We start from the raw sequence: 26,286 nt of genomic DNA, 5'->3' as shown, positions 1-26,286 counted from the left end.
TTTGGGAGGAGGGGTTCCAAGCTTTGCTGAGAGGCTCTGCCCCTCACCTGACAGAACTGTCTACTTCTCTGGTCCTGTCCTCCTCCTCCAAGCTATCTGGGACTGGAGGGGAGTGGTGCTGGGTGAGTGGTCCCAAGGATACCCTGTGATTTTGGGGCCATGGAAATGAACCACAGGTCCTGGAGGGTTGTCAGATCTGAGGCAAATCAAGTCAGTTTTACAGCTGCTGCCCCAGGGAGCTGCATCTGCAAGGTGGCTAAGAGCCAAGATGCCTGTCATGTCCCCAGAGCTACCTTTTTCCAGCTGGAAGCCAGTTGGCAGTTGAAATGTCCCAGGGGTTCTGAGGACAATTTCTTCTTGGGAAGATGGCTATGGACCAAGGCGGACAGGGGCACAGAACTCATATACACCTCCGAAGTCTAGAACTGGAGTACCTGTTCCTTGATATTCCACTCATAGGGTTCTAGAGCCCCCACCCCCGCCCCCAGGCAGGAGCTAGAATCCCCCGTGGCAGAACATCAGTCTGCCAGTCACCCCTTTATAACAGAATCCAGATCAGAGTGACTCCCTAGGACACTTTATCAGCTATGTGTCCCAGAATTTAATCTAGAACTAAGACTGTCCCTCTAGAACAGTTCCTCTGCTACATGTGCCAGAACGTCATCTACAATTGAGCCCAGAGTATCTTTCTAGACAGTTGTGTTCCAGACCTTTATCTAGAAGAAATGTTCTAGATGCTCACTAGAACAAAGAATGGTTCCTTGAAACATTTCACCTGAGGTGTCTGGGACCTCATCCATAAGAGAGCCCACAACAAAGGGTGTTTCCTGAGGAACATTTCTATGCTCCGGATCAAGGTTCCCCTCCCCCACATCTGCCTCCCTTTCAAGCTTCTGCCGGCCTGGACCCCTCAGGTGTCTCAGGGTTCTTCCTCTTGTCCAGCTCCAACACTGTCAACCCTCCCCACCCCAACTCCCCACCCAACCCCAACTCCCTCCTTTAATTCCCCTCCTGCCCAGGCTCCAGAACTCAGACCCCATAGGAACTGGAGCAACTTTGTCCACCAGATGTTCCCACCTCACCCCACATCTTCCATGGCCTCCTCCATCCTGCTCAGAGATCTCCTCCCACACCCCCATACCCCCTGATGAGCACAGGGCCTAGGTCATGGACCCCCTTCTCTGGTGGGTCCACCAGTTGAGCAACTCCTGGCAGGGGGGAGGGTATGGGGTCCCTGGCACCAGCCATGATACAGAGGCCTCCATGAAGGTGAGGCAGCTCACCAGGAGCGTAGCACCAGTTGGTTCCCTGGGCCCTGGTTCAGGGGAGTTTAGGAAATGGGCCACAGGGCTGAAAACAGGGCCAAGGGCTGGGGCCTCCACAAGGCTGCCTCCTCCCATGAAAGAACCCAATGGTAGGGTCACTCTCCTCTTGGACCCACAGATCCATTCCCCCCTAGCCCAGTGGCCCTGAAATTCTGGGCTCAACACTGTGGTCGATGTGGGGTCAGCCAAAACTCATCCCTTCTTGGGGGAAGACTGGCCTACACTGTGGTCTCATACTCCAGCAGCTCCTGGGAGGTCCCGATGCTTCGGTACTGCAACCGGGGCGTTGTGGGCGAGGAGTACTCCAGCGCCAGAATGGTCTTCCGGAGCCGTCGGTCAATGAAATGAGCATCCCATGCAGGATACTTCTTACGAGGCAGGTCAATCCGAATGACGGGCCCCTCTGTCCGCAAGGTGCGGGCCACGGGTGTAGGAGGCAAGCCAGGCCGCACCTGGAAGACAGGTGGTGTGGGAGTCCCCGCACGCTCGCCTCCCGCTGAGACCCCATCCCGCTCAGTGCCTGTAGTCCTGGGCAGGGACCTTGGGGGACTTGTGACAGCATCTGCTGGTGGGCCACAGGGCCCTGGAGCCTCACGGCAGATGCAGCCAGGCGTCTGGGGACCCAGCATGGGTCCGTTGGGGTGCAGGAGGCAGTAGTAGACACACATGAAGAATATGCCCAGCGCGAAGCTGGAGGCCACCACGCAGACCAGAATGAGCGAGTGGAAGTCGGTGAAGTTGTGGCTGGAGTACCAGAAGCCGGTGAGCACGGCGTTCTCCAGCAGGACGATGCAGTAGTAGAGGGTCATGCGGCGGCGGCTGCGGCCCTCCTTGACGTTGAACCAGCAGAAGATGTAGATGATGCCGACCACCATGTTGTAGATGATCTCTTCCCACTTGGACATGCAGAAGTCCGTCTCGCCCTGGATAACCCAGAAGGTCATGACGCACCAGTGGGCCACGATGAAGATGCCAAAGTAGAGCTTGTAGACGCTGGCAAAGAGTGCAAAGGCCAAACTGCGAGCCGCGATGGTGAACAGGTGCCACAGCACCTGGGCCACAGCGCCCTTATAGGACAGAGGCCGCTTGTCGTCCCGTGAGTCCCGCAGCACCTTCTGGTAGGAGGCCAGCGTCCAGGCCAGGGACACGAGTGAGGCCGAGGTGGAGAGGGCTGTGAAGACAGGGTCGGGGCGGGGTGGGCTGGGTTAGGGGTGGGTCTGGGTTGGGGTCTGGGGAAAGGGGGAGGGTTCTGGGTCAGGAGTTGGGTTCTGAGGAGGTGTGAGGAAAGGCTCTATAAATCAAGAGGGGTGTGGGGAGGGTCCAGGTGGGTGGTCTTCAAGAGCAATGGTGCAGGGGTGAGAGTGGATAGGGTTGGGTATTTCTACAGGGGTGGGAGCATAAAGGGAGAGGGAAGGTAGATGGTTTTGGTCTTCATAAGTTTCAGGACCAAGTATCTAGTTTGGGGCTGTTAGGGTTCAAGGGTCTTGGTGAAAGGGTGGGAAAATAGGGTCCAGGACTCTGGGAGTGAAAAAGGAGGTGAAGGGGAGGGGGGTCACAATTAGGGCACAGAGGAGCCAGAGGGGACTTTTAGAAGCTATAGGCCACCAGGATGTGGCTGGGGTGTGAAGAGGGATCTCCAAGCTGAGCACAGCTGAGGGCATGGGAAGAAAATCCCAGTGGGAAGTTTTGACTGGGGCCCAGTCCTGGGCAAGGGATGATTGCCAAGGGCCTGAGAGGTGGTAATGGGGTCTCTTGAAACCCTGCAGGTATGTTGGGCAGCGTCTGGATGGGAGGAGTGTGGGGAGCTCCAGGGAGACTGGCTATGTGTTTTATCTCTGACGTTGAAGGGGTTGGCCCAGTCTGTTGGATCAGAGAAAGGGACAAGGTGGGTGGGTGGGGTGACTACATGGGAACCAGGACAGGAGTTTTAGCCTGTTGGAAGGAGTCCCCAGGGGCTGAAGAGCAGCAAGAGGGTGTATGGAAACACTCTGGAAATTGGTGGTGTTTAAGAAGGTTTGTGAGGCGGTGGGGTCCCCAGGAGATGCAGGCTGGGACCAGGACAGTCTGGAGAAAGAAACAGGCAGGGGACTTCCCTGAGGGTCTGAGGTGTGGTGATGGGGTCAAGGGCCTCTTCGGACTTAGCAGAAATGGAGTGTCTGTTCCACCCTGGCAATGGGGAAGGGAGGAAGGTGGGAGAGGGGAGCGCGCAGGGGGCCTAAGAGGAGGCAAGAGGTGACGGGAGTCAGGTCTCTTACCTGAGGGTAAGAGGGCCATCAGAGGGGACATGGGGGTCTCCAGAGGCCTGGAGGATAGTGAGAGTAGAAGGGGAGCCTCCAAAACCTGGACAGTGAGTGGGCCGGGGGTAGGGGTGGCAGGAGGAGTGGGGAAATGGGCAGGGCCTCCCCAGGGGACCTGAAGCTGCGAGAGTGGACAGGTAGGGCCATCAAAATACTGAAGATGTGTGAGCCCCGGGGCGGGCAGGGCGGAGGGGCGGGGCTCACCGGGCAGCAGGTCCGGCACGCCGCCGCGTTGCACCAGGAGGCTGAGCTGCAGCACGAGCTGCGGCGCGCTGCGCAGGAAGGTCTCCAGCAGGCGCAGCATGCTCACGTCTGCGCTCTCGAACAGCATCTGCCAGTAGAAGTGGCGCCGCAGCCGCTCCCCACGCCAGCGACTCTGCAGCCCCAGGTACATGGCGCGCAGATACCTGCGGGAGGACGCGGTGCTCAAGGGGTCAGGCTCTCTCGAGCTCGTGCCCCTCGCCCCCTCCCAATTGGTCCCTGGCCACCCAGCAAGTGCAAAGGGCCAGGGCGCAGTGTAGCCCTGGGAAAGTCACTGTGCTCAGCTGCCAAATGGACATATTGAGAGGATCGCCCCACCGGGCTGTTGTTGGGCAGCTCCCAATGGGCTCACTAGCTTAAAGCCCTGGCACAAGTAAGCCTTTAATACAGCGTTGCCAGCATCGTTATTGCTATGGCAAGTAGGGCAGTGCTTTCTTTGCAGGATTCCTGATACCTTACCCTGAGCTTACAATAGCCCTATTATTATCCCCATCTTATAGATGAGGAAACTGAGACCCAGAGAGGTATGTCACTTGTCCAAGGTCACACAGCTTGGAAGCAATGGAACCAGGATTCAAACCCAGGTGGGCTGGTCTCAGGCCCATACTCTAACCATGAGACAACACTGCCTCTCACTGAAAGCCATAATGAGTTTGCCCACACAAAACATCCTTCAGAGACAGTCCCTGGTGCCAGCCCCAAGTCCTGTTGCCACTAGGATCTTCCTGGCCTTTTCCTCAACCCCATCTCTGAGAGCCCAGTTCTCCCCTATAGGGAAGCTGCTCATAGATCCCCCTGCGTTTGAGACTTTGCCACTACCTCTGGTGCCACTTCTCCCAACAAACTTCACAGCTCCAGCTACTTTGCACACGTCACAGATTCTAGAGATCACAATGCTAAGTTTTTGCATCTGCTGTTCCCTCTTCCTAGAATACTGTGCCCTGCCCTCCAACCCTACCCCAGCCCCAAACTTGGATAACTCTTGTTTTTCTTCCAAGAATCAGCTTTTAAATATGACTTCTAGGTAGGCAGCCTCTGCTGACCTCCCTTCACCCAGGGTAGGGGCCTCTCCCCAGCTGCCCTCCAACCCAGTACTCGTCACAGTGGGTTGTAACTGCCTGGTTTATGCACTCCCCCCAGACTGAATTCCATGAGGATGACTAGGTCAGCTTACTAACTGCTATGCCCTCACTTCTTATCACAAGTAGGTGCCACTCTGTGTCAGCAGAATGAATGAATGTGTGCATGATTGCAAGTTTGTTTAACTGAGTGGAACTCTAGTAACCCTGTAGGCGGTATGGAAGGTATCCTGAAGTCCTCAGCTTAGTTCCTGACTTTGCCTCTAATCTACCATGTGATTTGGGGCAAGATCCTCTCTGAGCCCTGGGTGATCCCCTCCCAAAGTGGCTGTGAGGATTAAATGGATGAGATACTTTGCAACTATAAAGTGCAGTGACCATTAGGGTGAAAAAGGACCTGTCCACACTGCAGCTACAGACCCTGCCCCTCCAACCCCCAAGTTTTCTGATGCATGCAACAGGCTAAAACTAGAGAGGGTGCCTCTAGAAATGAGATCCCCCAAAACCATGGGAGAAAATCCCACCAGATTCAGTGACTCTACTGCCTGAATGCAAAATCGGGCAGCCAGGGTTTGGGGGGTCTGTTCCAGATATGAAGTGCCGGCATTTCCAGGATGTTGTTTTGGGACTAACTGTGTTCAATTGTTTCACCAGCCCAAGGGAGGAACCACAGTGCTCCCTGGAATTTGTGACCAGCTGATACCCAAACTTTCCCCAAATGAGTAGCCTGGTCTTAGCAATGGTGTGGCCCTCTCTGGGCCTCAGTTTCTTTATCTGGCAACAAAAGGGATGGGCTTGATGACACTGGAGGTCCTTTCAGAGCTAATGTTCTGGGACCCAAACTCTCCCCCCACAATACGTAGCCAGAAACATCCCATTTAGGGCTCTCCTTCCCACCCCTGGGTCTTCCCAGGACCAACCAGTGGTATAGACACACCCTCAGTGTGACACAGTGTGGGACTGGCAGCCAGGATGGGGAAGAGGGCTGTTCCCTCAGAAGCTGGCTCAAGAAATGTGAAGGCCACGCAGTCTAACTCTCCCATCCAATGCTGAAATCACTGCAGCATTTCCCAGCGCCACGCACTTACACCCCTGCTCACACACTTTCCAGAACAGGGAGGCCCTACCTCCTGAGGCAGGGCCTTGGGCTTCTGAGCAGCTCCAGGGCTGAATGATATTTCTTCTGATGAGCAGAAATTTGTATCCCTGTAACTTCTATTCTCTGGGCTCCTGCCTACCCCCCACAGAAGGATCTCTCGAGTTAGAATCACTCATTCGTGTCTCTTGACCCCTAGCTCTGTGCCAGGCCCTATGCCTTTAAGTACCTCATAACCCCATGGGAGAGAGACAAGCTAAGAGCTGAAATAGATGCTCAAAGATGCCGCGGAACCCAGAGAAGAGATGGGTAACTTTAGCTGGGGGAGGGAGTCAGGGAAGGCTTCTTGGAGGAAGAAACATTTGATCTCTATTTTAAAGTACGTGTAGGTATTTGAAGGCACACAAGAGGCGGAAGGGTATGCCAGGTGGAAGACTCAGCTGAGACAAAGGTATAGAGGCGTCAGAGAACATGGCTTTTTAGGGGAATGGCCAGTGTTTTGCCAGGCCTGGAGGGGAGGATTTTCTCTGGCAGCGGCATAAGAAGACTAGAATTATGAAGGGCATCAAATTTTGGACCGAAGAGTTCATATTTTATTCTAAATCTGAATTCTATCCCAGAATCAGGGGTGATACGATCAGCTCGGTGGCTTAGAAAGCTCGCTCTGGAGGCCAGCTGGGAGGAAGGCCAGGTGAGGCTGGGGTTTGGTCCAGGACTGAAATGACAGGGCTGAGTTAAGGCAGGGCACTGAGGAGGGGCCGAAGGCAGAGCTGGAGATGGCCGGAAGTGAAGGTGACTAGGGGAGACACCAAGATGTTTTCCAGAGCTTCTCAGGGCTCAGAACACAGATCACCTTTCCCAGCCTGCATCTCCTCCCTCCCCATTCCCTTCCCCAGTCCTGTGGCTCTGGCTTTGAACAGGAAGGAGAGACCAGCTGGTCCAACGTGAAGGGGCCTAGGGAGCTGGGGGAGGGCAACACCCTGGAAGTTTCTCTCAGGCTGGAAGACCATCTGTTTCCCGGCCTGGGTCAGCATGAGGGAGGCCCCGGCTCGGCCAGCATCCATCACCATCTGACAGGCTGCCTGCCCATCTCCCCGCCTACTCCTGCCCCCTCCTGTGCCAGCTCCTGACACCCCACTGCGCCCCCACACCCCAGCTAGCCGCAGACAAAGGGCACATCCAGCCAGGGCTGCTGTGGGCTGGAGCCAGGAAGGGGGAGGGGAAGAAAGAAGGCCACTGAGACCCAAGAGCATGGGGTCAGCGGGGAGCGTGGAAAGACCGTGCCGCAGTCTGAGGATGAGCAGGCCGGTGTTCAGCCTTATTCTGCCCTCCTTTGGAAACAGGACCAAAAACTGGTGGTCCCTTCCAGTGAGCACTAAATGCTCGCTGCCAAGGGCTTGCGAGGTTTTCATGGGTCTAGGAAAATGTTAGAGGCCTGGGGGAAAAATTGGCTCTAAAACACAGGGAAAAACAGCAGAATCAAAAATTAATAAATGTTTAATTAAATGTCTGCAAAATAGAACATGATATCAGCCGGTCAACTGCAATTTGGCTTTTATCTAGTTATATATAATTTACCTTTGATGTTTGATATGGCTGCATTTTAATGTGCTTGATAGATGTGGGGCCCACACAGGTCTTAAAACAGCCCTGCCCAGGACATTCAACCTGATTTCCCTGGACCTCAGTTTCACTTTCTCTAAAAAGGGACTTACTCCTTTTTTTGTAGGTTTGCTTTCCAGCCCTGCCCTGGATGCTGTGTGACCTTGAGTAATCTCTCTGCCTCTCTGAGTCTCAATTTCTCCCTTGTGAGCATTTCTAACCTGTACATAGTGACGAGGAACATGTGCTAGCCAGAGGCCTCTGGCTCCCCCTGATCACCAAGAAGCCTCTCTTTTATAATTGAAATGTAGTTGGCATACTAGCAGCCTCCCTTAAAACCTCTGCCAGGGAGCCCACTCTATTCCACTCTATTTGAAGGGAAGTTGGAAGAAGTTGATTTTCCCCACAAATGGGACAGATAGCCCCCGCAGAGAAGGATGCCCCATCTTAGGGAAAGGAGTCCAGCCTTGGAGGCGGTGCCTCTGCTCTCCTTCAAAACACATCCCCTGTCTGTCTATTCCCTCATTGCCACCACCCTGGTCCAGGCTGCTGTCATCTTCTGCCTTCTCAGTAAGCACCCTGCATCTGCTCCTGACACCTGTAGTCCACTCTCCACATGGCAACCAGTGGGATATTTTTTAAACTGATTATGTCAGATTGTGTCATTCCCCTTCTCAAAAGCTTCCAAGGGCCTCTCATCCCACTTGGAATAAAGTCCAAGTTTCCCTTGGTTTGCAGGCCCTAGACCATCTGCCCTGCCTGTCTCTCTCACCTCATGGCAAACCACTCTTTCCTTTGTCCCGGCACTCCCGATGCCCTGGAGGTTCCTGGAAGTCAGCCACACTTGTTCCTGACTCTGGACCTTTGCACTTGCTACTTGCTCTGCCTGGCTGAATCTTCATCTCCCACATCGCCTTCTCAGAGAGACCCTCCCCAAGGCCACTCATCCCATGTCAGCCCCTCCCCCGTCACTAAATCACTCTCATCTCTTATATCACTTATTTTCTTAATATACACTATAAACAATCTTTTAAATTAATTTACACATTAATTTTCTATTTTACTACCATGGCTTGCTGAGGGTTGGGACCTCATTTGTCCTGGTCACCATTGTGTGCCCAGCATCCATACATGTAGTAAGCACTCAATTAAGTGTTTGTTGAATGAATACATGTGAGTGAGTGAGTGCGAGTGTCTCCCTCCTGACCTTGGAGGCCCTGGGGCTTCTCGGCCTGTTTTCATAGAGCTAGCACATCTGTCCTTCTTCCTCCAGGAAGCCTTCCCCAATGCTCCTCAGCCTGGTTGGGCCTCCCCAACTCTAACATCTCCCAGCCTTAAACTGCCTGAGGCTGGCCTGAGCCAGAACCTAACAAAGAGTTTCTACCACTCCCATTTTGCAGATGAGGAGAGAGGTGCTTAGAAATCTGTTTTGGATCTAATTTGCTGACTCCCAGTCTTGGGCTCAGAGAAGAAACCTGTTTGGGAGGAAACTGGAAATTGGAGATAAGTGTGTATCATTGAGGGTGGGGTTGGGAACATAACAACCAAGCCTTGAGAAGAAAGAAGCCAGCAGTGAGGCTCTGAAAGCCCTCCATTCAGGATCCAAAAGGCTGTCTTCTCCAGATGCCCTGCCCTCTGTGAGCAGCTGGCAGGGCAAGAGATGGACAGACTTCATTCCCTTCTCCTTAGGCCTGGTTGCCTTTGTGACCCAGGGACCTCCCAGCATCCTCCGGGCTGGGGGGCTCCTCTCTTAACAGGCAGAAGGGAGAAGGATAAGGGGATCCCACATCCCCAAGAAGCCAGGAAGCTTATGGGCCCAGCATCTGGCTCCCCATGCCTCTCTCGTGTGCTTTGTTCCTGGGGCAACCCAGGAGTCTCTGGTACCAGCCAGGGTTGCTGGCCTGAGCTTCAGTCTCCATGCAGATGGTCAGCCTGGACGCATCTCTTTGTGGGTCCTCGGATCCTCAGTTATTGTCTCTGTCTGTGGCTCACATCAGCCTGTTGTGTCTGCCCCTTGAATGCAGGGTCATTCTATTTACCTATCTGTTCCTCAGTTACTGTCAGTTAATCTATCAGTCAGTGTCACCCGAGGACCCTGGGTCAGTCCACTTATCTGTCTTCGAACTATGGGTCACGTTGTCTCCCAGATCCTATGTCCATCTGTCATCTTGACCCTGGCATCCTGGGTCAGCCTGTCTGTCTGATCTTAGAGACCAGGAACATTAGTCTGTCTGTCCCTTGGACGTCAGGATAGCCTGTCTGTCCCCTTGGATACCAGGCCCGCTTTCCTGTCTGTCTTTCTGGCTGTCTCTTGGATACTGTCTGTCCTTCTTTCAGTCTCTTGGCTGGTCGGTCCATCTGCCGGTCTGTTGCTCAGCTCGTGGCTCGCGTGACTGCCAGTTTTCCAGCCACCCTCCCCTGCCTGCTCCTCCTCTCCCGACTCTGGGGCTCTCTCTGTCTGTCTGCGTCTCTCACATCCTCGGCTTTTCCATCTGTCGATCTCGGCGTTTCCGAGTGTGTGTTCTCGTCCCTCTCCACTCCCCCTCACAGCTCGGGGCCAAAAACACAGCAGTTTCCAGCGGCTCCCTCACTCCTGTTCCATCCAGGAACTGCCCCTCACCAAGGCCAGCTCTCCGGTCCCTAACGTGGGCCAGGCTTGGAGGCTCTGGAGGGTGACCAGGGTGGGGCTGGGGAGGCTGGTCTGACGGGAAGGAGCAGGAACACACCACCAGTTGAGCCCATGACTGCTTTGTGAGTCTGTAGGGGGATAGTGTGCAGGGGTTGATAATAGCTCACACTTATTGAGCGCCAACTGTGTGACAGGCTGTGCTAAGCCTTTTTATACATATTGTCCATTCCTCACAGCAAATCTTTGAGGTGGGTACTGTGATTATCCTTACTTTACAGACGAAGAAACTGAGACCCAGAAAGGGCCTGGGACGTATGTAAAGTCACACAGCAAGTTAGTGCCAGACCCAGAACTCAGCCTTGACTCTTCATGGACCCCTGTACCAGAAAAGGTGATTCAGTTGAACAAAGGACAAGCAGAGGGCTGCCCAGAAGGACCCAAGTTGGACAGGGATGGGCTAGAAGCTTTGCCTGGAATTATGTGGGTTTAGAGAAAACTAGGGGAGGGGTGACAATAAGTAGCTGGAGAAGCAGGAGCCCCTGACTCAAGGCTTTTACTAGACTTTCTGGAAAAGTCCAACCCTTCTGTGTTCTTTAGTCCTCCTACAAAATAGGCCCAAGTAACCTGATTCTTGCTACCCCAAGAATCCAATACCCATCCAATTCTGGATAACATCTGGATACCCCAGATATCCAATTCTGATAATATTAAGGACCAACAGCTGTATCCTCAACCCAAGGGCTTCTCTCCACCCCGATGTCATCACTCTGGTCTAAGCCACCCACATCCAAGCAGCAGCAGCCTCCGTCCACCTTGATCTCTCCCTCCATCCTTGCCCTCTTAGACTGTATTCTTTACAGAGCAGCCTGAGTGGTCCTGTAAAATCCTAGGTCAGGTCAGGTCACTCCTTATTGCCCTTAGAATAAAATCCTCACCACGACCTTCGGAGCCCATTGCAATAAACTCTGTCCACCTCTAGGACCTCATCTCCCTCCACCCTCCCCACTTCCCCTGTCTCCAGCGATACTGGTTTTGCTTCTTCCTGCCCACCCCAAGTTCTTTCCAACCTCAGGACCTCTGAGTGGAAAGGGCTTTACCAATGCCTCACAGATTCTCATTCTTTCCATCTTAGCTCAGTGCCACCTCCTCAGAGAAGACTTCCCAGGTTCCCCTTGCCCCCTACCCCTTCCAAAACACTTCTACCCACCCTTCTGGCCACTGGCTGTTCAGTTACCCTATTTTCTTTTCTTAATAACACATATTACAACTGGAAATCACCTTATTTATTGCTTACATATTTCTTGTCTATCTCTACATGAGTGTGGGGACCATGTTTGCCCTTTTCTCTGCTGTGCCCCTAGTGCCTAGCACATAGGTAATGTTCAGTATATATTTGTTTCTTGAATGAGTGAATGGATGAAGAGTGTGAATGTACTTTATAAGGCCCCCAAGTGAAGGCTGTCAAGTGCTGAGGGAAAGAATCAGCTTTGGGAGTCAGGGAGACCCAAGTTCAGATCCTGAGGCCATCATTTACTGTCTGTGTTGTTTTGGGCAAGTTGCTTCCCTCTCTGAACCCCTCAGCTCAATGCCCACCATATGGGACAGCTATGAAATCAGAAAGTGGCGATATGTATAAAATGGCCAGCCCAGTGCTGGGCACTCAACCAACAAGAAATTTGACGAACTTCGCCAACTCAGAGGCCCTGGTGAGAAGAGGAGGTCTTACAGATTCCAGTTTAGTTTCCAGTGGGGCTGATACTACTCCTCGCTTGGTTTCCCTGGTGTTCAGTGAATCTGTCCTCAGACAGAGAGATGGTCAGAGAAGTCCCTTCAGGGCAAGTTCACAAGGCAGCGTCTTCTTTGGGGTCTTTGTCCTCCCCCAGAAAATAACTGCCATTCATAGAAGGCCTTCTGTAGGCAATTTGCTAAACTCCTCATTGCAGCCCTATGAGGTTTCATGGGCATGATCCTCGTTTTTCAGATAAGGAAATTGAATCTCAGAAAAGAGGGAGACTTGATATGTGAATACTTGACATGTATTCACCCAGCAGTTTTGAGTACCTACTGTGTGCCAGGAACTGGGCTAAAATGCTGGTGGGGACACTAGTGAGCGAGACAGACCCAGCCCATCTGGCATAGTCTACTGGGGGACCTGGACATTAATGAAATCGTTATGTAAACTTGAAACAGACATTCTGTGGGTTCCAGACATGCTCCAATGGGCTTCTGTGCTCCTGCACCAAGGAAGGCAGTGCTATTGGAGAAGGGCCTAGCTTGGGAAAGGTGTGGCAATCAGGGAAGGCTTTCTGAGGGAGGTGGCTACCGAGCCATGATCTGAAGCAGGCACAGGAGTTAACCAGGTGAAGAGACGGAAGGGAGTTTCTGGCCGAGGAAAGACATGGGTAAACATCCTGAGTTGGGAGGGAGAGGTAAGTGGTCAGGATGGCTCTAGCTCCAGAAAAGGAGGTGAGAAAATAAAGGATGAGGTGGGCCATGGTGAAGCATTTGATCTTTATCTTAAGCATGGTAGGGAGCCGTAGAAAGATTTTAAACAAGGGAGTAGGTTTTAAACAAGAAGGTAGTGTTAGAGAGCACTTCCACATTTTAGAAGGAGTACCCTGGCTGCAGGGAACAGATTGGAGGGAGGCAAGGATGGAGGGGGGAGACCAGTTACCAGGAGAGGGGTGAGGATGGCCCAGACAGAAGAGATGAACCCCTGAGACATTTAGCAGACATTTGGGAAAGTGACTTGCCCAAGGTCAACAGCCAGAAGCATCAGAATTGCACCTCAGATTAGGAATGGCTGAATCCCCCACCTCACCCTAGGGCACAAATCGAGCTGAGCCAGGCCCTGGGTACCCAGGTGCAACCTATGAGTTCGCTGGGAACCACAGGGTGTCCAATTCTACAGCTACCTCATCTGCAATGTGGCCAAGGAAGCTCTTGGGGGGAATGGCCCTGAGGCCCACTCCCCATCTGTCCTCTCCTCAACGCTGAGCACTCCTGCAAGGATGCAAAATGGGACCTTCCTGGAGTTGGCAGCCAAATGAGTCATAAATGTCAGTAAAGGATGCGATTTTACACGTTTGGCTCCCATTTTGTGTGGTGCTGGTAGCTGGGCTGTTTCCTTCCTCCTTCGCAGCCCCCTGCAGAGTCACAGTACCTTTTTTTTTTTTTTTTTTTTTTTTTTTTTTCCTGGGTTAAGGCCAAACATTTCTCTGCCACTAATTTTAGGCTCTGGCTGAAAAGTTGAGACCCTCTCCCAACCCGCCCACTGCTATCAGCTCCCAGCCAATTCTCCTCTTTGCCAGGTGGGGAAGCAGGCAGCTCCTCTCCAGCAAAGCATTTGCAACCAGGTTCTCGCCTCATGTCTTACACTGTATGAGGGCAGCCAGATCTCCTTCTCTCTCTGGGCCTCACTATCTCCATCTGTGAAGTGGGTACAGAGCAAAGACTAAAACTGACGACTCCATACTTTAGCCCATGGCCCCCTGTCTCCCCCTTTTCCTCTTTTCCTGATATCCCTGTGCGGAGTTGGGATGGCGTGAACCTGTGAAGGAGAGGGAGTTAGATCCTAGTCTCCTGGCAGCATCTGAAGGTACTAGAAGATCAAGGCAGGCAGAAATCACCACGTCTATTTGTCTCTGGTCTGTGAGAGCCTAGATGGTAGGGGGGACGGGCTGATATGATGAGGGACTCCAGGGAGTGATAAAGAGGTGCCCCGTCTAAAAAGGCAGCTGTCCCTCAGCTCCAACTGATTTTTGGATGGGAGAATGTGAACCCACTGTGGCTGGAATTTCAATTTTTCAAGAAGAAGTGGAAATCAGGATATTTATGCAAAAACAAAAACAAAAACAAAAACCACCCCAATTTGGAAATGTTGGCAACTAATTTTAACAATGCTATATGAATTTTAAATAAATTATTATTCCTTTTTTAGATGTGATAACAGTATTACATACTTATAGTTATACTTTTAAAAAGTCTTTCATTTTAGAGATATACTGAAATATTCATGGATGCAGTGCTATGACATCTGAGATTTTCTTCAAAAATAGCATGTAAGGGAAAAAACGGGGTGGGGTCTAGACCTATGCTCTCCAGCATCTATGTGTCTGGCACTAGCCACGTGCGGTGATTTAAATTTAAATTAACTAAAAGTAAATAAAATTTAAAATTCGTTCCTCAGTGACACATTTCAAATGCTCAATAGTCACGTGGGACTGGTAGTTACTGTATTGGACAGTGCCGATATAAAGCATTTCCATCCCTGCAGGAAGTTCTGTTGGATGGTGCTGGCTTAGATAAAGCAAGGTTGGCCAGGAGTTGATCATTCTTGGAGCAGGATGGTGGCACATGGGGGGTCATTATCCTTCTCTCTCTCTCCTTTTGTACATTTAAATTTTTTTCCATAATCAGAAGTTTCACTGAACAGTAGGGGGAAAAACACTGTGTGGACCAAAACAAACACCTTCTTAGGCTGGATTTACAACCTGTGGTCTGGCAGATTAGCATCATAAAGCCACCAGATTAGATCCACCAGACTCTTAAAACTGTGAGGGGCTTTATAGATGATCTAGTTTTTCCTCCAAACTGAAGGCAGGAGGCCCTGCTCCAGCTTCTCTGCCAAAGTCAGCCACTTTTGTCCGCACGTGTCCGGGGATGTAGAGTTCATGCCCTTGGGGCAGCCCGCTCTGTTGGGGGCAACTTGATTGTCAGGGTAAGCTTTCCTCTTATCAAACAGATTTTGCCTTCCTTTAACCTCGGGTTGTCACCTACTCTCCCACTGTCTCTGGAGTCACAGAATAAGGCTCCTTCCTTGAAAGGGGGCCCATGGGTGAGGGGTGGTGAGCGTTAGGACCCCTGATGCCCCTCTCTCACCCCCATCTTGTTACTAAGCGACTAGGATGGGCTGCTACTTGGGCCAATAATAATTAGTGGTAAATATTTTCTGAGCATATAGTATGTGAAAGGCCTGTACGTTTATATTATCTCAAGACATCTTTACAAGAACCTTCGAGGTGGATACTGTCACTATCTCCATTTCACCGATGCGACTAGCATCACAAGCAACACAAGAAATATCTAATTAGTAAGTGAGAATCTCCCTTCACCCCACCTCTCTGACCCTAGAGACAATGAGAGGAGAGGGGTCTTCTTTCCATATTTTCTGTGCTGCTTGAGGTTTCAACAAGAGTGTTCGGTTCCTTTTTAAACAGACAAAACAACCAAGCAATGTCCTTTCTAGATTAAAAACAACAACAACTTGTCTGATTGAGGGAATGGGAGATGGGGTCTATGGGGCAGAGGGTGGCACGTGTTGGGTTTGTTCAGGGAAAGCTCCTGGGAAGAGGCGGCATGTGAGCTTGGCCTTGAAGATGTACAGAGTTTCACTTGGAGGAGGATGGGATGGGGTGTTGCTGGAGGAAGGACTGCAGGCAGCTGCTCAGAGGCATGAAGGAAAGGAGCAGGTGGCTTATTTGGGGGGTGGGCAGAGCAGTGAGGAGCCAAAAGGGCAGGAGGTAAGGGGCTGGTCACAAGGCTGAAATATTAAGACTTGCTCGAGGCTGGCCCTCTGGCTGCAGAGTGGCAGGGTCAGCTCTGAGCTTTAGAACAATCATTCCGGCTGCAGGTGGAGGCAGGATGGTGTGGAGTGGGGGCCCAGGAGGTGGGGCACTGGAGGCTGATAGGATTTCCCTGGGGAGGAATTCCGAGGCCCAAACAAAGGCAGAGCGATGAATGGAGAGGCCAGAGTAGATCCCAACCCATCTTCCTTCCTCTCCCTCAGGACCCTTCGCCCCAGCTGCTGGGGGTTCAAAGCCATTTCCTGGCACTCTTCCCTCCTCCCTCAGGGCTTCTCCTGTGTGGTCTTTATAGATCAAACGGGGGACGCTGGGCCCAACTGCCGCCACTGTGTCTGTTCGGAGCTGCTCTAATGGCCTGTTGCTGCCAGCTGGGCAGAGAGAGGAGGGTGGTGGGGGAGGAGAGCGTCCTGGAGAGGGGTCTCCCAGGAGGTGGGTGGTGGAACAACCCTGCCAGGTCACAGCAGGGAGGGCCCTTGGAGAGAGAGAGAGAGAGAGAGAGTCACTGAGTTCAGGGGGTTGTAGACATGTTTCAGCTGTGGGACTGTCAAAACGAAATCTTAGATGCGTAACCAACATATCAAAAAAGAAAAACTCAGAGATACTCAGGTTGAAATGATGATAAGAGGGCTGTGAAACACTATGAAATCCAATTCCTGACCTTTTTATGAATAATAATACAAATAATAATGGCTACTAAGACTGAAGACTTCCTGTCTTTCCAGGCACTATGCTAAATACTGTCCATATGTTCTTTTTTTTTTTTTTTTTTTGGTTTGGTTTTTTATGAGGGGGATGTAATTAGGTTTATTCATTTATTTATATTTGGAGGAGGTACTAAGGAATTGAACCCAGGACTTTGTGCGTGGTAAGCATGCACTGTACCATATACGTTCTTTAGTTTACTTCTCCCCCAGCCACATGTAACTGTACTATTATTCAGAATGTCCAATTTGCAGATGACAAAAATTGAGGCACAGACAAGTTATGCCATTTGCCCCAAATCACAGAAAGTGGCAGACATAGGATAAGGCTGGTTCCAGAGTATGAGTTCTTAATCATTAACTGTCTGACTCCACTGGGGAAATTAACCAAAAAAGGAAAGATATCGGGTCTGCTTTGCCTGAACAGAACCCCTGCCCCCTGTGCTACTAGCCTGGTCCAGCTCCCATCTTCTCTCACCTGTATCATTGAGCAGCCTCCTCATGGGTCTCCAAGATTACCCTGCCCTCCCTCCAGTCTATTTTCCATCCAGCAGCCAGAGCATGCATTGAAAAACATAAGTCAAGACCCTATTCCTTCTCTATTCAAATCCTCTTGAGCTCCCCGATTCATGCAGATTGAAAGTCCACATTCTCCCCGTGGCCTGTGAGGCCCTACAGCATCTAACCCCAGCCAACCTGTCCACCATCGCCTCCTACACTCTCCCCCCAACCCCTCTTTGCTTCTGCCACATGGGCCTCATCCTTGCTCTTCTCCTTCTCTGAGCCTGGAACACCCTTCCCAAGACATCCACACAGCTCGCCCTCACCCCATTTAGCCTCTGCCCGCATGCCCCCTCCTCACAGAGGCTGCCATGGCCACCTTATCTCAAAGAGCCACACACCACCCTGATTCATTTTTCCCTAGCACTGAACACAATACTTTACATTGTGTTATCGTTAAGTCATGTATGATATTATTTTATCTTATATAATACATACTTTATTTTGTTTGTTTATTGGTTCCCATCACAAGACTCTTGAGCTCCACAAGGGCAGGGACTTTGTCTTGTTCACCCCTCTATTCCCAGCAGTTAGCACAGTGCCTGGTATATAGCAGGTGCTCCTGCTATATGGTGCTCCATTTGTGGAATGAATGATTACAGATTAAATGCACAGCTGCCAGGTCACTATGGCTTCAGGGGCCTTCAAGACCCTCTTGCCCTCCTGCCCCCTCCCAGGCCACCTGCTCAATGCACAAACCCCTTTCCAAGGGAGAACAAAGCCCAGGCTGATGGCACTAATCACTGCCAGAGGTTCTGAACACTCAACGATGGGCCAGCCCTCTGCTAAACCCTTGGTACATTACCTGGAAAAACCTCAAAAAACCCAAGAGGTGGTGACATCATGGTCTCTAGTTTACAAGGGCTGAGACTAGACTCAGGCACAAAGAGATTATGCGGCTTGTCAGGATCACATATATAAAGTGGTAGGGTCCAGATTTGAACTGAGGACATTTGAATCCAGAGTTCATGCTCTTAACCAGCATGTGAAGAATATAGATTCCCAAAGAGGAGACCCAGACCTGACCACCAGAAAAGACACTATTTCAGAACTTCTCTTAAGTGCAGGGCTTGTGAGGAAGCAGAGGGAGTAGCTCCGGGGCCTAGAAATAGAGGGAGTATTAGAGGGAAGAACCTCAATGCCCAGTTTGCTTCCATCTCCCCCCGCCCCCCGCCAATATGGGGTCCCCCAGATCCTGACAGCCTGGGAGGAATCCCATGCCAGATCGCCTCCCATTAATTGGCTAAACAAACCATGCTTATCTGGCCAAAGCTGGGGCCCAGTGAGTTTAAGATTAGAGAAAGCAGGATTCATGGCTTACTGCTCTGCTGCACACAGGGTCAGAGGAGACAGGGTTAGGACTTTAATTGGCTTAACAGCCCTGAGTGGCTTAACAGCTCAGAGGGTTGGGGAGGGGGGTGGTGGGCAGAAAGAGATGAAAACACAGGTTGGTGTCCAGCCCACAGCCAGCTGCATGTCCGACCCAAGGATCTGAGTGTTCTCTCAGGGATCAATCTGCCAACGTACAGGGCCATTTCTCTAGGATCCTCTAAAGCTGCCAATGTGGTGCTGCCAGGGATAGAACCCAGGCTTGAAAATTGGGCAAAGGTGGGTTGGCACCTCACCTCTCCCCTACTTCTTCAGTGAGTGATCTTGGGCAAGTTACATGACTTCTCCAAGCCTCACTTTCTCATCTGATAAATGGGTATATCAATTTGCCACCAGAGGGAAGGTTTCAGGGTAAAACAAGATCATGAGCCTGGACCACCTCACATGGGGCCAGCTGGGACATGGAGGGTGCACAGTGTTTGTGGATTCCTTCCCCTCCTCTCCACCCTCAGGGCCCCATTTTGCATTTATAAGAATAACACTCATTTCCCAGAGTGGTTTGGGAACAGAATAATAAAGGACCTTAATCAGTTGTGAGGAGCTGACCAGAGACTGCAAAGAGAATGGGCCCACATATGTGTTTCCTTTAGTTGACACTGTTTTTTAAAAACCTTAATTAATAGTTGAATATTGGCAGAATTCACCAAAAGAAAAAAAGTCCCAATTTCCCATTTCTCTTGAGAAATCAAGATTTGACAATACCTGGTACATGATTTCTCATGGAACCATCAGATGGAGCTGAGTATCAGCTTCCTCTCCTCCAGGACACTGCTTGTCCCATACTGTCTTCTTGTCTGACATCCATGTACTGACACAGGTCCGTGTTACCTGGCTCCTCAAAGTATTCAAGCTTCTCACAAGCATGAGGAGTTAAAAGATGTCTTTATGATTCAAATTAATTTATTCAGAAATAGGGATGTGGGATTGGGAGGTGAATGACTAGCCAATCTCCCAGCTTTGAGGGCTTAGACACACATCTCCTTCCTCATTACCCTGAGTTCCACCCCTCAGGACGTCTGCACGAAGTCCTGCTGAACAGTGAACCTATTCTTTGTGGGAAATTTTCACAGGGTAAGCAAACATGTTGCGCTAACATTGCTTGGTTTCTAGGAATGCCAACCCTGGTGGCTTCTTGTCCGGTTTTCCCTCCATTTAGCCAGACCCTTAGCCATTTCAGAATCCTAAGTTTTGGGTCAGGGGCCTAGGGACTTTAGCTCTGATAACTGAACCCAAAGTCAGAATTCCAGAAAAGGGGAGACTCTTAAGGTCATCAAACCTAATATTTTCATTTCACATACAGGGAAACTGAGGTGAGAAGAGCCTCACCCAAGGTCACCTAGCAAGCTGGTTACAAACCCAGATTAAGTTTCCTGATCCGACCCCACCCCCAGTCCAGCACTTTCCCTGCAATATACAGTATGTCCTCATCCTTATTCAACTCCCTCCCCCTCCTTTCCCATTCTTATCTCAGTCCAGCAGAAGCCCTGACTTTCTACCATTCTGGAATCTTGGGATCTCAGACTCATAATTCTTTGAGCATAGGGGACACTTTAGTGGCAGAATTGCAGGGTGGATAAATTGAACTTGGGCTCTGAAAGCAGAGAGTCTTGAGTCCTTGTGCTTTTACTCCCTGGTTGTGTGACCTTGGGCAAGGATGTCCCCTTTCTGAGCCTCCATTCCCTCATCCGTTAAGTAGGAATGATAATACAACCACATCACATTATTAGGAAGGATACAAGAGATGAAACAGGTAAAAATGCAACCTATAGGCTGGCACAAAGTGAGTGCCTAATAAAATAATTATTATAGAACTATAAATTAGGGCTCCCATACCCCTACTGCATAAGTGGAATAGTCCAGTTGTGCTCAAAGAGAATGGAACTAGACAAACTGAAGCACATATACCTTGTCTAAATTGTTTCAAGCCTGATGCTGCTTGATGTTTTGTTTTGTTTTTTTCAAGAGAATCTAGGTCTCTGGATTTTTGAAATACTATACATGCCAGACAAAACACTTCCGTAGGCCAGATTTAACCCAAGAGCCATTAGTCTGTCATCCCTGCAAAATCATCTCATCCCAACCCCCTCACTTTACAAATAGGGTAGAGTGGAAATCGCTAGCCCTTTTATCTAAGAAAGCATGGTGCTCAATGGACCCTCAGCCATCTGCAGCCGCTCCCCTGAGAACCCCCCTCACCCCCACCCCATGGTCATTTTTTTTCTGTTTGAGGGAAATTCAAGGAAGAAGTATCCATTGCTTGTAAGTAGATTCTGAGCAAGGGGAGAAGGGGGTTTTGAGGTAGCCAGTGAGTCAAGGGGCAGTTGGCCCACTTTAGGCTGAAGGGAAAGGGGGATGAAGCTTTGGCTACCAAGAATAGGAAGTTACCATTTCAGAATCTAAAAATATCTTTCACCATCTGTCCACTCGGGCACAGAATGATAAATGCAGATTAGTTCCTGGATGTAGACATGAATATTTTTATGTGTCAAGCTAATAATAATAACACCACCTTGTGTGGATAGAGCTCCACACACCTTTTCCCCCAGGGCAAGATAAATGGAATATACACATTATCTAGGCACGGCATAGATGGGGAAACCAAGGCAAAGAGAGATCTGGCAACACAACAAGGGTGACACAGCAAGTGAGCAGCTGGGACAAACCCTGGGAGTCCTGTTTCCAACCCTCAGCACAGAACTGAATCTTCTGAGTTAAGCAGAATATGTTAACAAGTAGCAGAATAAATATAACAACAGCAATGGTCACCTTTTACTCCACAGTGACTTTGACTTTTTCCGTGCTTTCCCCATATCTGTGATAATCATGACAATCTATTGCAATCCTAAAATATGTTACAATCTGCAGGGTCTTTACGAAGACCTTCTCTCACCTGAACATCCTAATAGGTAAGAAAACATAAGGATAGGTCAGTGACATGAGAAAAATAGGGAATGTCCCTCATTTCACGGATGAGGGAACTGAGGCTTGGAGGGAGGAGGGGTTTGCCAAAAATCTCATAGTAGGCAAGTTCATTCTGCAGTGCACAGTAGGGCCTTAGCTACTAGAGCAATACCGACCCAAGGGGAACCCGAGGTTCAGAATTCCCCATCTCCAGTCAACTCAGTTGAGCTCAGCTCAGCTGGACCCTCCGTCCTGGCAGAGGAAGAAGCCTAGAAGTGAGCTGCTTACACAAAGCTCAACTTTGTCTTACTGTCTTGAGATGAAAGGACAGCTAGTGGCCATCTAATCTTAGATTCAAGATCCCAGATCCTCATGGCCCTGTTTCTTTTGGGGTGACTCAAAGAGAGACTTGGAGAGACTCTGGGGAAATGCTGGAAAACAGAAGGAGCTAGACCAGCTGGGTCCAGTACACCCTTTCCCAAAAGCCCAAAAAGTTTGGGCGGGATATTCACTTAGCTGCCTCAAATTCTGTTTCTCCTGGGAGGCTGGGAATGGACTACAATTCCAAACTGAGAATCTTTGAGAGCAGGGAAGGATTTCTGAGATCTTCCCTAAGCCCAGGCCCAGCATTCAAGGAGAGAGGAGTGGGAGAGGGCTGGTTCGAGCCCTGGGGCCCTGTGCCAAGCTTCACATTCATCTCCATCGACCCTGGGACCTCCTCATCCACACACCCCTGAGGATCTTTCTCTTTCTTCTTGACCCATTCCCTCTTCCCTCAATGGCCCGATCAGAGAGGATGGTACTGAGGCTGGTCAGAGTTACAGGGCAGAGGTCAGGGAGGAGCTGGCAGAGAAGAAATCAGAGCTGCAATAGGGTGGGGCGGTGCTGAGGTCAGGACAAGAGGGGTCAGAGCAAGCCTGGGGTGGCAATCAGCCCCTCACAATCCCCACTCCTCGGACTCAGTTATCTCCACCTGAGCTTCTCCTACCTCCAGACCTGACCGAGCTGCAGGAGGTGGACGAGGGTCTGCAGTAGCCAGACGCAGAGGCGGCAGCAGCGGCGGCGGAAGGTGCTGGCCGAGGAGGGCACGGGCTGGGGGCCCAGCTCCGGGCTGCCTTCTTTGGTCCGGAAGGCAACGGCGCTGTCCTTGGTGCTGATGACGGGCCCGCCGACACCGCTGTCCTTGGTGCTGACGGCGGGTCCCGGAGCCCCAGTTGGTTCCGTGTAGTCGTAGACGAACCAGCGGAAACTGAGCAGTTGCACGACAAGCGAGGGCAGGAGCACGAATAGTAACGTGAGGCCGAAGTAGGTGTGCTGACCCTGCAGGTAGTAGGAGGCCGCCAGCCACAGGTCCGTGGCGCCGTCGGAGAAGAACACGAGCAGCGCGCATAGGACCCAGCAGCAGTCCCGCAGCTCGTAGCGCGGCCCCGGGCCTCCCGCCCCGGTCACCCCAGGGCCCTCGGCAGCCGCTGCCGCCTCCTCGCGCCCGCCCGCACTGCCCCGGGCTCCTCCGGCCGCCCCCTCCGGCTCCGGGCCGGCCGCGGCCGCCGCTCCATCCGACTTCGCGGCCATGTTGGCAGAGCAGGAGGCGGGGAGCGACTTCCGGGCGGCGGAGGGGGTGGGGTGCGGAGTAGGGAGGACCCTGTGCGGGCGGCTCCCGCCTCCTTCTCTTCCTCCTTCTCCTCTTCTTCCTCCTCCCCTCTACTTCAATTATTCATTCCCCTCGGCGCCGCCCCCGCCCTTCCCCCACCCCGCCTGGGCTGTGGCCGGATGGGGGCAGCCCCCTTGGGAGTGGAGAGGGGGAGGGGAGAGCATTCCAGGTCACCCTCTCCTTCCTTTCTCGGAGGATTGGGGCCCCAGTCTCATGCCTTCTGCCTCTCAGCACCCCCCACCTCCCTCTCCACTTCCTTCTTTCCTCTTTTCTTCGCCGCCCCCTCTCCATCCTCTCCTCTGTTTACCTTCGATGGTCTGGGTCTGAGGAGGGTAGGAGACCAGGCACTTGGAAGTAAGGGGCGGGCACCCCAGTAACCCACTGGCAATCACTGGATGCTCACACGCCACTTCCTAGTTGCCAAAGTGTTCACATATTGTTCCATCCCTTTCTTTGATCTTGAGAGGTCTCTTTTCTTATTGTCTTCTTATTGCTTTTAAGCTGAGTAAACGGCTTCTCTGAGAGTAGCTGTCTCCTCCCACTCTCCCCTTTCCCTCCCTCAGAGACTGCCTTCATCTGGCCACAGCTCTAGCAGAATAGAGGCAAGGAAGGGGGTAACATCAGAGGGAGAGAGATGGGAGGAAACACCAGGTGGAGGAAAGAGCAAGTGCAAAGGGTTGGAGGCCTAAGACTGGAGGGCATGTTTTCAAGGAAGTCTGGATCACAGATCCAGGGAAGTGGAAATCTAGGAAAGATGGGGCTGGAGAGTTCCGAGGAATGAGATCGTAAAGGACCAAAAGATGTGCTTTATCTAGGAAGCACTGGGGAACCATTGCAGAATTTGAGCAGGGGAGTAATCAGGATTTGGAAAGAAGACCCTGCAGCCAGAGGAGAGATGTGCTTGCAGGGAAGCAGCCGAAGGGTGGACAGACCAGAGAGAGAAAGCAGTAATCCAGAAGAAGGGTAGGGTCCCTCATGCATCCCAGATATCCCCTGTTCACCACCCCACCTTACCCATTCCTCCTTTGCTCAGATTGGATGTATTAGGGCATTTATTATACAAACGCTCATGTAGCAGTTTCTCTTTGCTCAGGACCTTTCTAAGCACGGTACATTTACTAACTCATTTTTTCCTCCGAATTTGTGAGATAGTTTACATTTTCCTCCCATTTTACAGATGAAGAAGCTGAATCATAGAGAAGTTAATTTGTTTAGAATTACACAGTTGTAAGTGGTACAGTCAAATTCAAATCCATCATCTGGCTCCAGAATAATCTTTTCTACCTTCCAAGGGGAGGATGAGAGAGGGGAGAAGGGGAGAAAAGAAGAGGGAAGGAGGAGAGGATTGAGGATCACTCTATCTCAGAGTAGCAACAGAGGGAGACTGTGGCCTGGGGTCAGGAAGGAGGAGCCATTTGCAGTCCTGCAGCCCAGCATCTCTTTCGTGTCCAGGGACTATTTTGGTCCCAGCAATGCTCAGGAGGTTGGAGTGCCAGCTGTGATTTAAGGCTGAAAATGGAGGAGGAAGAGTTAAATAATTTTAAGGGAATTTTCCAGGCTGGATTCAAAGCTGACAGTCTTTATTCACTGGCATGTGTAGACTGGTGGGAGTTTTTGTGGGCTGGGTTGGAAGGGAGTCCAAATCCCAAAGTAATTTAGGCAGGAGCAGTCTCTTCCTTTCCTTTCTCCCCTACAACCCTAGGCAGGGAGACTCATGGAGTGCACAGAGCCCTGGACAGAGGGAAGATCTGACCCCAGATCCTCTTATGGCCCTGGGCCAGTTCTGCATGTGTCTGGATGGGGCCAGAGTTAGAGTCTCTCCTCTGGGCCCCACCCAGTGGAAGTAGCCCTTCTACCTTCCATGCCTCATCACATCCCAGGATCAGTCTATTCAAACAGGCAGTAGAAGACACCCTGTTATGTCTCAGACTTTAGAGCCAGGAAACCTGGCTTCAAAACCTACTCGTTCCTTCCTAGCTCCATGACCTTGGGCAAGTCACTCAATTTCTCTTAACTTCAGAAAAGAAAGTAAAATGATGGGGGTTGGGTGGTAACCAGTGCCTTTCTCCTAGGGTTGTGATAAAGATAATTAATGCTGATTATTAGCTGGGGTGATGCCTCCTTCAGGAAGCCCTCCCAGATCTCCCATCTGTGCCTTGCTCCTTATCCCTCAGAGAAGTCTCCCTGACTCTCCCATTATGAGTTTCCATGACACTTTAGTCTTTTCCTTCTTAGCATCAGTACACTGGCAATTTATCTTTTTATGTTTGCCTGTTTGGAATTGCCTGGGAGCTCCATGAGAGTTGGGACAGTTCATCTATTTTCTTCCCTAAGAAATTGTCCAGTGCCCAGTTCTATGCCTGGCACTCAATAGGCATTCTATACAAATCATTGAATGAATGAATGAATGAATGAATGAATGAATGAATGAGCAAGTGATCAGTCCTGTGAAATAGATTCTGCTATTCTCCCCATTTTGTAAACAAAGTAACTAATTCAGACAAGGGCAGTGACTTCTGTATATATCCAGCCCTTCTATGTGTTAGGAGTTGTGCTAAGAAATGTACTAATATTACCATATGTTATCCTGAAACCAGCCATTTTTGGGAGTGAGAAAACTGGGACTCAGGGAGGTGCTGTCACTTACTCAGGACCATTAGTTAGAAAGTAGCAGAGTTCTCATTCAAGAACTCTAGTTCAGGCAACTGGAGGAGTGAGACAGAGTAGGGATCTGATGGGGTGCATAAAGTGTGGGTCAGGGGGAGTGACCCACCTGTCAGTGGTACTATAGAGAGGACTCTGCCCTCAGTGAGTTTGGACTGGTGTATTCTGAGTGGCCTGATATCAGAGATCAGGAATTCAGACTAACACCAGTAAGGAAGTACAGGGGATGGTGTTCCACTGAGGTTGGGGACAGAACAGCTTGGGCAAAGTCTCTGCAATGGGACTGAGCCAGGCTCATTCAAGGGCTAAGAGGATTCTGGGTCTGGCTGGTGTGGAAGCTGAAGGTGGACTACAGCTGGTCAGAAGTGGGTAGGTCCTTTGAGACCTCATCCAGTTCCCTGAGCACTTCTCTCATTTTATAGACAGGGACACTGAAGCCCAGAGAGAAGTATATATAGCAAGCAGAAAATCTGGGAGCTCTTAGTCCACAAGGGCATGGTCTCTGGGCATTGTCGGGAATCACTCTTAGGAACAGCCTTCATCAC

General features: G+C 51.0%; 1 protein-coding gene across 1 annotated transcript; it reads right to left on the bottom strand.

Annotated features, from left to right (window-relative positions):
* Nucleotides 1-1,424: 1,424 nt before the first annotated feature.
* Nucleotides 1,425-22,998, bottom strand: XKR7 (XK related 7). Its single transcript, XM_006179237.3, has 3 exons — nt 22,415-22,998; nt 3,827-4,029; nt 1,425-2,496 (listed from the first exon to the last, which is right to left on the bottom strand). The coding sequence occupies exons 1-3, from the start codon at nt 22,996-22,998 to the stop codon at nt 1,544-1,546; spliced, it is 1,740 nt and encodes a 579-aa protein (XP_006179299.2). The 3' UTR covers nt 1,425-1,543.
* Between the last annotated feature and the right edge of the window lie 3,288 nt (nt 22,999-26,286).

Source organism: Camelus ferus, chromosome 19 (assembly GCF_009834535.1).
Source record: "Camelus ferus isolate YT-003-E chromosome 19, BCGSAC_Cfer_1.0, whole genome shotgun sequence".
Taxonomy (NCBI): domain Eukaryota; kingdom Metazoa; phylum Chordata; class Mammalia; order Artiodactyla; family Camelidae; genus Camelus; species Camelus ferus.
This window is presented reverse-complemented; position numbering and strand designations above follow the sequence as displayed.